Source organism: Melospiza georgiana, chromosome 2 (assembly GCF_028018845.1).
Source record: "Melospiza georgiana isolate bMelGeo1 chromosome 2, bMelGeo1.pri, whole genome shotgun sequence".
Taxonomy (NCBI): domain Eukaryota; kingdom Metazoa; phylum Chordata; class Aves; order Passeriformes; family Passerellidae; genus Melospiza; species Melospiza georgiana.
The window spans coordinates 71,189,144-71,201,497 of NC_080431.1; the positions used below are offsets into that span (position 1 = coordinate 71,189,144).

The window sequence follows — 12,354 nt, forward strand, 5'->3', positions numbered from 1 at the left end:
AACACAGTGTGTTTGCCTAAATACCAAAATATTTACTGTGGCTCCTTTAATTAAAAACAGTAGAAGAGGATTAAGCATTAACTAACGAGGAGAAGGCCCAAAGCATAAATTTCTGCTTCCCACCAAGGTGTATTATTTCTGTGCAAGTAATAGACACCAAGGCGTTCACCTCTTTGGCAACTCTACCTAACACAGCAGCTCTGGACATTTTTTTACTACAGGCTGTAGGCAGGCTGAATGTGCTCAACCCCACCCCAAATCGTGGGGATCTCCAATGGGAAATCCCCACTTAGTGCCTCAGACAGGAGCAATGGGACCCCCTCTGGCTTTTCAGCAGGACCAGGACAGGCTGCCTGCTGCAAGTGTTCCCACACAGCAGTCTTCAAGGCCATGACAAATGGCCCAGAGGCTGAGGGCCACAGGCGCTCTCAGAACCACACTGCCTCTCCAGCAGCCTGTCATCCATTTTGAGGATTGACTGGTACATGACAGAAAAATTTGGAAATAACTGTCCCAGCTGAATTTCTGTGCTTCCATTGCAAGCTCGCTGTGCCAGGAGATCTGCTGGGTCAGAACTGTGCTGCACTGCAAAGTCCCTTTTTTGGAGTTAAGCTAAGGGATTATGAGGCAGAGGGAATAATACATCATTATTGATTTTAATAGGTAGTGAAATGAAATGATAAACAGTGAAAATTTTGGCTGCCAGAAAACCAATTTCTGACTGTGAGTACTATCACTATCCCCATGGAGATGAGGATTTGTGATTTCTTGATACAAAAGCGAGACTAAGTTTTAATTTAGAGAATATAAAGAAGTTTGGCAGACAGTGTTCCCGCACTGGCTCCTGGACCTGACTGGAGGATATTGCAGCATTGTCCCTTTTAAATCTGTGAAAATCCTTTACTTCAGAGCCTTTCACGTGTAACAAAATGCTGACTATTGTTATGATAGATATGTCTATTTGAAACTTATAAGACTCTTTGTTAAAGAGTGGACAGATAGTCTGCTCTTGAATATACCTCAGATAGAGATCATGTTATTTTTTCAGAATTGAACTTCTTTGCCACTATTATCCATGTGCCACAGGAAGAAAAATGATTTCTGGTTAAGTTTTATGCAATTTATGCCTATTTTCATCCCCACCGAGGTCAGTGGTAAAACATGAAGACCTGCTGACTGCTGCAGAAACAAAGGTTGGTTATTGAGGGCTATGGCTGCTGAATTCTTGTATTGCTCTGTGTGTGTGTGCATGTGTGCTTAAGATGAGGGAGACTTAGATGTATTGATTTTACAGCAGCTTTTTTCTCTGCTCTTAAATGAAGTGGAATGAGGAGCAAATAGCCTGGCAAACAAAAGAAAGAGAGCCAGTATTACAACTGCCCGAGGTTTTAAAATCCAAGCACAGAATCATACAGAAGCTTGGCTTGTGAGTCTCTCTGTCATATGCCCATGTGAAATCTCTGCCAAAATGTGGAGCAGCCCGAAACCCACTCTGTCCCCTACTGCAGCATTAAAGGTCAGGCAAAGTGCTCACTAATAAAATACTTAATTGGTTTCTGTGGCTGTCTGCAACAATGGGACTGAGAAAGGCCTTTCCACCTGCCTGGCTTAGGTCAGGGGTGCTTTTCCTTTGAGACTGCTGGTGCATTGCTGGAGAGCAGGCTGCTCTGCTGCAGTCACAATCCAGGTTTATTCCAGTGGTGGCACCAACTGATTGGGAAACTACATCCCTCCCTCTCCTGGTCCTTCCTCTCCCACTCCTTCCCCTCCCCTGGAAGCTGGCTGATTGCAGAGCCTCCAGGAAAGCGGTCTTTGTCGCAGAAGGCCAAAGTTCATAAACTTCCATTTACATCAGTAAACACGAACAATTCTTCCCGAGCCTGAGAAATCAATTCCCACAAGGCATCAGCCAGTCGTGCTTTAGCGGACTGAATTGAAATGCCCCTTCTAATCTGCATCAGAGGAATAAAAAGGATCCTATCGCATAATGTGCGGCGATGGGAGGGGAAGAGGGGGCAGTACTCACCATTGCACATGCAGCGCACATTCCTGTAAAAGCGGGGGCACACAAAACTAATTCGCGCCGTGCTGTAAGTCATCAGGGAATGTGAATCAATAGACAGACTTTGCTCACAGTGCTGTTCCTGACAATCCAGTCCGGAGCAATTCTTCTCCAAGATAGCAGAAATACGAATCACATTTTCCAAGTGTCTCCTCGCATTGGTAAGCTTCTGGATCAAATAGGCAGGCTTATAGAAGCCGCCACTGTGCATCTGAACGGCGAACAGCATGTCGAGCTGGCTGCTGCCTGCCACCGGCTGAATGCTGATGATGTGCAGGCTGTCCTGCTTCTGGGAGAGCACCGCGTTGCGCAGGGTGCGCCTGAACCCGTGCATGTGCAGGCCCACAAAGTCTTCTGGGGAAACGTTCTCGAAGCGGATGGTGACCGTGTTCTGCAGCATTTCCTGCAGCAGCTGCTCCACGTGCACCACCACGTCGATGGGCACCTGGAAGCGGCCGTCGCTCACGGAGACATTCAGGACGTACTTGCCGTTGTCCAGCCCTCCGAGGGCGATGATCTTCCCATCATGGCTGTTGACCTTGAACAAACTTTTCTGCTCTGATTTTAGGGTGTATGTGAGGACATCGTACACATCCTGATCTGTGGCATGAATTTTCCCAATGACTCCCCCGGGAAAATCATCTTCCATGGTGACAATGAAAATCTCCAGTGGAATGGCGGTTGGTTTGTGAATGCTCTCTTCAATAACCCTCACCTGAACATAGGTATGGGAAACCTGCTGAGGCTTCCCAGAGTCCTTTGCCTAATGTAATTTAGAAAAAAAAAAAAAAAAAAAAAGAAAAAAATAAGAAATAAAACCACACACGGAACACAGCCTGCAACCGTAACTTCTTGCTATGTATATTCTCACAGAATCAATAACTCTGGAAAGAAGTTCTCAAACAACGCTCAAATGCATTTACCAAATACATATGTAAAGAAGTGTCTCAGCCATTTCTAGAAGTGGAACTTACAAACTCTTTAGGGAAGCACTGATCTCTAAGTTGATTGCAGAGAGAAATGTGTCAGTAGAATGTCTCATTACTCAAACTGAAATGTTCCCAGGATCCCACAGCTATCACTCGTCATCTTTACAACAGAGAATATACCAACAACATGGTACATTCAGCTCCAAACACAGTTTGGGCTCACTTCTACGCTGGAGAAGAGACTGAATTCCAGTGAAATATCGGCCTTCTGCATTGCTTGGTGTGCTCCAAAGCACTCCACACCCTGCTTAGTTTGTGTGGATGTGAGGGAGTTCAGAATTTTTCTACAGCATTCTGTCCTTCTTCCTGAAGCAACCAAGAAAAACATGCTTGACATAAATAACATTTATCATCCTACAAAAATGAAATAGGTGCTTGTGCTGTTACTAATGATAAAATATGAGAGCAGCACTGCAGTTGGAAAGATGACTGGATGACCCAGAGCAGGTATTATAGCATCATTTGCACTATTTTTATAGAGAGCAAAAGAGCAAGTCTGACAAAAAACCCAAGGCCATCTTGACAGAAAGGTGTGCAAACTTGAATCAGGGTCCTTTCCTACAATAAGAAAAATGCTTTATTGCAGTCCCTATTACGATATACTGCTCCACACATTTATTTGCTTCAGAGAAGAACAGAAGACTAAACTGTCACTAGGCACAGATGTGGGACATGTTCAAAGATCTTTGTATTTGGACACAGGAGGAAAATTTACAAGCTGAAGGAAAAACTGGGAGGATGACAACAGTAATACGGACACCACTACAAGCACATTAGTAAATCTTAAGACACTCTAAAATGTATTTATCTTCAATCATAAAAGAGCTGTGTGGAGTATTTAAAAATATTTTATATACGTGTGCAGACAAAAGCCCATGTACATAGAGAAGAGATTAGGTCTCATTCCATTTTCTATTTTAACATTAATTCTTAATAAACCTCATATAGTGGAGAAATCTGATAGTGGAAAAGAGAAAGCAGCACTCTGGCACATATGGATGGAAAGAAACACTTCTATGGTCTAAACATAACAGGAAACTATAAAATATGTTTTCACTGCAGAAATCCCTGAAGAAAATAATACTGGGAGAAATCATGCCTCCACAATCCAACAGCATGGTTTTCTGAGCATGTTGGTGTATCTCAGACATGGTGGTGTGTCTAATATTTCACTTATATGAAATATATGGATCTCTAAACCTGGTGGATGCTGCTCAAATTTAACTCTCATGCCCAGTTTTGGCTAAACTAGAACTCTGGCTAGCAAATGACTCAGAAAGCAGGATATTTTACTGTTAAGGCATGAAAAGAAAAGAAAAGAAAAGAAAAGAAAAGAAAAGAAAAGAAAAGAAAAGAAAAGAAAAGAAAAGAAAAGAAAAGAAAAGAAAAGAAAAGAAAAGAAAAGAAAAGAAAAGAAAAGAAAAGAAAAGAAAAGAAAAGAAAAGATGATGATTTTTTATTTCCCTACAAGGCTAAAAAATAGGTTTCAAGAATATTAAATGGCAAACTTGTAAAACTTTGATTTGAAGTGTTAGTTAGCATCAGAGCCTGTATTTTGTGAATTGTAACCAACAATTGCCTCTAAGGATGCTACTGCTGTGAACATCATTAAATGTGTTTGTAAAGGAACAGACAGGCTGTGCTTAGAGAGATCAACCCCAGCAAAGCAAGTAGAGGAAGCAAGAATTTCAGACACAGCTTATGGGACCATGACTCATTTCAGTGAAGAGGTTCATTCCCTAGACCTGCATATTTATTGAACCCTAATACATCTTCTCTGCCAGACCTGAGAAATGTGGACAAATTACTTTTGGATTTACAGGTTTTGGCAATCAAAATTACCCTGGTTACAAAGCTTCTCGGTGATTATTCTAAAGCTAAGTTTGAGCTGGACTTCTATTGCATGTCTTATTTTGACATTCTTTAAAAGCTAAGTTGACCTTGGAAATGTGATTTCATGAATTCTTGGAAGGCTTCCAAAAATTTATGATTAAATTTATGACTTAAAAGCAGAAATTATTTTCCTTCCTAAAGCAGTATTTTGCAGTCACTTGTTCTGGGGTGTATTTATATGTATATAATGCATTTTTCTCATTTTCTTTCCTTAGCCACAGAAAAAAAATGATGAAAATCTTAAACCATAACGGTTGCTGCTCAGAAAATTCATTTCATGCCAAGGAAATTGGAAAGGTGGCTGGCTACCTATTTATATTTACATGAAACCAGGTTTAAGAACATCAAAGAAAATATTCTGCATTGTGCATTTGCAAACTGGAATGTGTGGTATTTACTCGCAGAATACAGCGCATTAAAAACAACCCACACAGGGAAAGTACAGGCTACCTACCACTAAGAGGTTTTTTTTGTTTCAGTGTAGAATGCAGATGTAAAAATCAAGCCTTACCTGCACGCAGAGCACATACTCAGTTGAGACCATGTGCTTGAAGATGACTGCAGACCTCAAAACGCCATGAGGGTCCAGTGTAAACTCCTCCTCTTCATTTCCAGTGAGGATGGTGAAGGTAAAAGGGGGGCCATTGTGAAAAGAGTCTTTGTCTGTCACTACCAGCTGCAAAATGCTTGTGCCCACTGGTTTATTTTCCTTTACACATATACACAGCGTATAAAGAAAAGGATTAAAATGATACATATTGCAAGCATGAAATAGCACATTTTTCTATCCTGAATATTCAACTGAATGCTCTTTGCTGGCATTTCACAAGCTGAGCTTTGTTGACACCGCTTACGCCCCATGGACCAGCGGCAGAGATGAAGGAACCCGCCACACCTCCAGGGCCTGCTGGGCTCTCTCTGATACTCTGTCGGATCAGGACTGACTAAAAGTCAAGACTCACACCCAGAGCAAGGTATAAAGAAGTGTGAACTTATCCCAGAGCAGACATTTTGAGGTTGGAGTACCTGGTGCAGCAGGGATGAATGTTAAAATGCATGACAGATGCTGTGGTTAAGAAGCCTCAGCAAACAGAAACTTATCAAAAGACTCAAGAAAGATTTGTTTATATTTTCCTTTAGATAAGATCACTTGATACATGTTTTGCAGATAGATCATCAAAAGGTACTTAACTGAAACCAAATGCTTGTGCATTTTAAAAGTCAGAGAAGTTTTTGATGTGCAGGAGAAACTTACTTGAATTACAGCTGTGTAGTTAGCTGGAGTAAACACAGGGCTGTTATCGTTCACATCAGAAATGTCCACATTGACCGTCACAGATGAAGACAAAGGAGGGGTACCACTGTCTCTTGCCTGGACAACTAATGAATAGCCAGATATCTGAAAAAAGGTGAAAACATTAAATCATTGTGAAAATGGCCCTAAATTTTAACCCAGGTTCTTTACATTCAATGCACCACCATCCATATTTTAAGGAAATCTGTTTGGCCTCATTACCTTCCTGCCCTTAGTATAGCATTATCCTGTTTATCACCATATTGTGCCCCTACTTCTGTTTTAAAAGGCTACCAATAAACATAACAGCTTCATTGTATTAAAATAACTGCATCAGATAAAGCATTCCTGAAACAAAGGGGCAGACAGAAAATAAATGACAGATAATATCTGAACTCAGCCATTAGTCCTGTAAGCTTACATTTCCATCTCTCCTAGGTGTCCGCTGGGATAAGTGACCTGATTCTATTTATCTTACAGTTGGTTTCCAAGATATTATATAAATTGCTTATTAGAGCCAGCATCAGTTTGACACATACTGTTTCTAAAGCGGTGATGGAGAGCCAAGAAAAAGTTCACAGGCAGTTGGCTTAAACACACTGGAAAACATTTGGGAGTACGAGGGACAACAGTCTCTGTAGCAACAGAATATTATCCACCACTCTGCAGAAGATAAGTAGGCTTGAGTCTGCTTTTTTGCAACAGACACAAAACAGTGCAGTGCAGGCAGTTCAGTGCATCATCCACAGGCCCTCTACACACATATGTGCCCGTGTGTGAGGTGTGAGCATATGTGACAACTTGCAAAAGCTCTGTCTATGCACAGTTTATGGATGATAGTTGGATTTTCTGAACTGCATCCTTATGTTGGCTTCCTTAGGTCTTACAACTGCTTTTTACTGTACATTGCTCCTTGCTCTGCAGGGAAAGCTGCTGACAAGTGTGCCCCTGAATCCTCCCACAGCAGAGCAAGAGAAGGGCAAAACATGCCAGATACAACACTCTGCTCCACCCTCTCAGTGCAGGGCTGGAAAGGGGAAAAGCACGGCCCTGCAGAGGGGAACAAGACAAAGTTAAAGGGGCTTTTTTGGGAAGGGCATGTGAGGGAAGGAAATCCAAATACATTTGAAAAATGACAGCTTTTTTTGCGGTAGGGAGGAGCTCAGACCTAGCACACAAAATAAGGTCGCTCTTCTGGGATGGAGGACAAAGCAAAAGGAAACATGTTTTTGGGGGGTTGTATGGAAGAGATAGACTGTGATTTGGTGGGGGCAAAGTGACACAGGAGGGAAGAGCAATCCTGAGCTATGGAAAGTCAAGTAACTTGAGTAAGAGAATTAGAATCTGTTTTTTAACTGTAATTTCCACTGCTAGCTAAAACCAGAGAGTTTTGTAGAATCTCTCCCAGTTTTTTTTTTTTATACTGTGTTCCCTTTCATTTCAATGTATCCCAGAAAGGCAGATGGCAAAAGTCATGGTCTCTGTGTGGTTACAGCTCTGGAAATAAGTTCTCTTAAACCACTGAATCCTGGGAGTCAGCACTACCTTTGGGGATCTACAGCAGATGGGGCATCATACATAATTTTCCCTGAAGGGGTCAGAAACACCTGTGTCTAGGAAATGTGCCAAGGAAGCAAAGAAAAAGACAATATAACAGCTTATTTTAACTGAGGGAAACTTTGGAAAATGCAGACCTAACACAGCTGGCATTACACATGCACACTCTTGTGAGGGTAAGTGTGTGTATCTGAATGCAGCTGCACATCAGAAACTAGAAAAAGTCATATTAAGGAACTCAGCCTGTGCTTCTATTACAGCCAACTTGTAACATGCACAGCCATTGTTACTCCCGTTTTAGACAGTCATTGGTAAAGTCATTCTACCACCAAAGACGAACAATTTCATCCTGCTTTTGTCATAATACAGAAAGAGGTTTTTGCCACTGTTTTAAGAAGCAAGATTTGCTTCCAGTAAAGAGCTTCTTCAGCTGAGCCCATATTCTGAAGGTAGCAATCTGCTTCCCCAGTTTTGTGGGTGCATTGCTGAGAGGCAGGAGGCACAGATTTCCTTATGTGCTGCAAGGTTTCTGAAGCCATGCAGCACTCTTCTGCTCTGCTAGCAGCACAGGCAACTGCATTTGTTTGTTTCTTTTCCCAAAAGCTGCTAATTGCTAGCTATGGCAAAATGGTGATAAATAATCCTGAATGAATAATGGAGTGAGCAAATAAAGCAGCAGAACCTATTTAATGAAGCACTCTTTCACTTTTGGTACAGCCTGGCCACTTCACAACATCCCCTCCCTGGTGGCATGTTTTGCAGAGCGCTAATTAATGGCTGAGGTCTCGGCTCGGCGCTCGGTGCCACAATCTGGAGCATTTTGTAACCACTCTGTTGCACACACGGCTGCACGTGTGCGCTTGCACGCACAGGGGAGAGGAGGCAGCTCATTAACACAGCAGCAGCTCCTGCTGGCACCACGGGGCAAATCCAGGGCTGCTGCTCTCCCCTGATGCAGCTGATGTGTGGGTGCACGGTGGGAGTGGCAGCAGAGCAGTGCGCGTGTAGAAACGCTGCGGACAGGGCTGGCATGGAAAGAATGGGGAAACATCAGAAAGACCCATTGGAGCAACTCAGGCTGATTGCTGCAGAGTATAAAAAAAAACTCCTTCCACACAAGCTAGCGGCAGAGTGGAGATTGATGCACATCTGTAAGTCATTGCAAGTTAAGAAGTCCCACATGTCTTACCCTTTCTCTATCCAATTTCTTTTTAACCTTCACGAGTCCCAAAACAGGATCAACTGAAAATTCATTGTCTTGATCCCCATTCACTATGGAAAAATGAATCTGACCATTGGGAGGGCTGTCCAGATCTTCTGCTATCAACTTTTTTTGAGAAAAGAATAAAAAAATTAGAAAAACAAATATCAAGTGATCTGTATGATACGTTAATTGCTCAACACACCAAAAAGTAAACTTCACGTTCCATCAGACTAGTTATACCTGAACTGTACACCTCTAAAGCATCAATCCAATAGGTTTTTGTTAGCAGGCTTCACTTGGGCCTTTTCAAAATGCTAGTCTGAAAACATACAGAATATTTTAATCTTAATATTCCATACAACACTCTCTCTCTGGATCTACAAGTTGCAAGATGAGAATATTGTGAGGTTTGGGGATGGCACACTGCATGCCAGACTACACAAATACTATGTACTTGGAGCTCTGAGCAGCCTGGTGCAGTGGAAGGTGTCCCTGTGCACAGCATAGGGGTTGGAACTAGATGATCTTTAAGATCTCATCCAACCCTATGACTCTATGATTTTATTTCACTGAAAAGCAGAATTCTGCCTTTCTATTAAAATCTGTTTCTTTCTAGCTGATTCATGTAATGTAACAAAATGCAACGCCTAAAATATGCTATTGCTCTCTGACAGCATAACAGGGTTAAAAAGAAAGGCTCAGTACTACCGCTACTTTCTTTTGGGGAGAAGCTGCCAGCAGCTTGGGGAGCAGTAGCAGACACAGAGTACTGTCTATAAAACGGTTTGGGGGGCCTCAAGACGTAGTAATTATCATTATTAGGCAGTGCAGCAGTTTTTCAGGGGCAGGGGGCTTCATCACACCAAAATGGCACCCTGGCCCCGCTCACCATGAGCACGGAGTCGCCGACGGCCGCGTCCTCGCTGATGACGGCGCTGTAGACGGCCTGGCTGAAGGTGGGCGCGTTGTCGTTGACGTCCGTCACGTTCACGTTCACCGTCGTCACCGCGCTCAGCGCCGGCGTTCCCCCGTCCTTCGCCTCCACTACTAAGTAGAAGTCCTTGCACGATTCAAAATCCAAAGCTTCGACAATGGAAATCACTCCTTTGAAGCAAAGGAGGGAATGTCAACAGCCGGCAAAAAGTAAATGATGCCACAGAGCAAGGGATTTGACTGTAGTAAACAGTACAGCATGCTATTTATCACCATGGCACACATACAACACTAACTGTAAGACTGCCCAATCCAATAAAAATGTTTATTCAGGTTTCTAGCTGTCGTTTGATTAAAGAATGATGCCAATTGCACTTGGGTTGCCTCTGCAGAAAGGACCTTTACGAGGTATGAGGCAATGAATGGTTCCTCATGAAAATAGCTTTCATTATGTGAGGATCATAGATGAAGAAGTGGGGGCCATATTCACCCATTTACCATCTCATTCACAGAGCCTTTGGGAGAATTGCATGCCGACTCTGGAAATAAGCCCTGACAAGTCAACAGAAATTCACTCCCACACAATTAACTTCTCATGAATTAAATACAAATGAATAGGATATGAATACCTCTGAGAAATCAGTTGTCTATCATTTAAGTGATTAAACAGAGACTTCCCCACTCAACTAGGTTTATAATATTTATGTTACTTCACCACACAACCAAAATTAAGACTCTCTGTAACTTGATTCACTGCATGCACCCAGATTCCCTCTAGGACAGAAATGATCTGATTTCTAGTGTTCTTACAAACCTCCAACAATATCAGCTTCCTAACCTTCTTAGGAAATGTATTTCAGGCCTTAATATACATTATAGCTAGAAATTTCTTCCTATAATTTTACCAAAGTAATCCAAATGTAATTTAAACCCATTCACTGTAGACTAGGACTACAGTTTATTTCCCTTTCTTCACAGGTAATTTCTATACGCATGAAAACTAACAGCATGTCTTCTCTTTCCTAGCTTAAACAGCCTTAATTTCTTCAGTCTTTCCTGTTAAGTCACATTTTACAGACCTCAGATTATTCCTCTTAATCTTGTCTGGGCTCTCTCCAAATGAATTCCACCTTTCATCATGACTTGCTGAAAGCAGGAGCCCCAAAGAGAAGCTTCCAAGGGGCTAGCAGAGAGTTAGGTCCCACTGATAAATGGTGTGAAGGACATTATTTTTCAAGCTCTGATCAGGCATGCTACATCACCACTCTGCTGTCTACAAACTCAGCTCCTGCCTCTAAATGGATAATAATGGAGCTGTCACACATTAATGAATAATATATAGTTTTAGTTTTGGTGGGGTTTTTTTTCTGTGTGATTAAGCTTCATTATGGGTTTTTATTGATTTATTTCCTTGGTTTCATTGTCAAATGTGAAGTTAAGTATCGCTGCCTAGGCATATTTACGTTTAAATTTTTCTAGCTCTAATCAACATGATGAAGATGACAGACAACACACAGTTAAGTCCCTCACATGAGAGGCAGCAGCCTCTGCAGAGTGGAGAGCCATTTTTGTACACTATTATAGAAATGACACAATGCATAATTTTGAGATTTTTCATGTTACTGGCTATTATAGTTGCACTCAAAGAAGTGTTCTCTTCAGCTTTTATAATCAAGACTGCTTTGCTCTCAGACTCAGGTGTCAGATTTGTACTGGTCATCCTGAATGCTATGAGAAGAAGGGGATCCACTACTGGAAGCACAGAAGAAACAGCTTACAGTTGATGAAATAAAAACTCAGTGAGGATGAAGAATATATCTCGCTAAGGAAATTTGGAGAAAAGGAGCCATTTACACCAAATGTGATACCTCTGTTTGGTATTTCTCATAGAGAAGCAGTGGTGGACTTCTAAAATTTGTGATGTATAACCAAAAAGACCTCAACTCAAGCCATGGCTGAAGTCAAAAAGACAAATCAGAACAACCTAAGTCAGGGAAGCTGCATATAGCTACATAAATGGCAATCATGTATTAGGACTGAATTGGTCACAACAGGTCCTGGTAGCACTGGCTGATGCTTTCTAAGGGGCAGACAGTTGAGGCTGTACTCAGCTGGTAAGCAAGTGAACACTGCAAGTGTTCAGAAGTGTTTTACACAGTTGGCTAATAGGTTGTCACATCTATATTGGTTTCGACAGTCTTACTAATGGAGAAAAGTATTCTCCACTTGAGCTGGGGCAGCCATGTGTGACCGCAGCTGACATCACTCTCCAACCTAAAATTGCTTTTTAACTGTGTAGTTAATTACACAATGACAAGCTGTGAGTCTCTGGCCTTGGAAGTCTTTTGGTCTAAGAGTCCTCCCCAAAGCATTCATGTTTTTCTGATGCTTTAATTCAGCACTGCAAGTAAGAGCCACTTTA

At 42.0% G+C, this 12,354-nt stretch overlaps 1 protein-coding gene across 7 annotated transcripts in view; it reads right to left on the reverse strand.

Annotated features, from left to right (window-relative positions):
- FAT3 (FAT atypical cadherin 3) overlaps positions 1–12,354 on the reverse strand; it is a 399,748-nt gene that overhangs the window by 42,216 nt on the left and 345,178 nt on the right. For 6 of the 7 annotated variants that reach the window (XM_058019289.1, XM_058019288.1, XM_058019290.1 and 3 more), the window contains exons 16-20: positions 9,889–10,103; positions 8,985–9,122; positions 6,200–6,343; positions 5,456–5,653; positions 2,027–2,825 (exon numbers count right to left, since the gene is read on the reverse strand). In XM_058019289.1, the coding sequence (XP_057875272.1) occupies positions 2,027–2,825; positions 5,456–5,653; positions 6,200–6,343; positions 8,985–9,122; positions 9,889–10,103 (1,494 nt within the window). The remainder of the gene's footprint in view (positions 1–2,026; positions 2,826–5,455; positions 5,654–6,199; positions 6,344–8,984; positions 9,123–9,888; positions 10,104–12,354) is intronic. The other variant, XM_058019293.1, reaches the window with a different exon arrangement.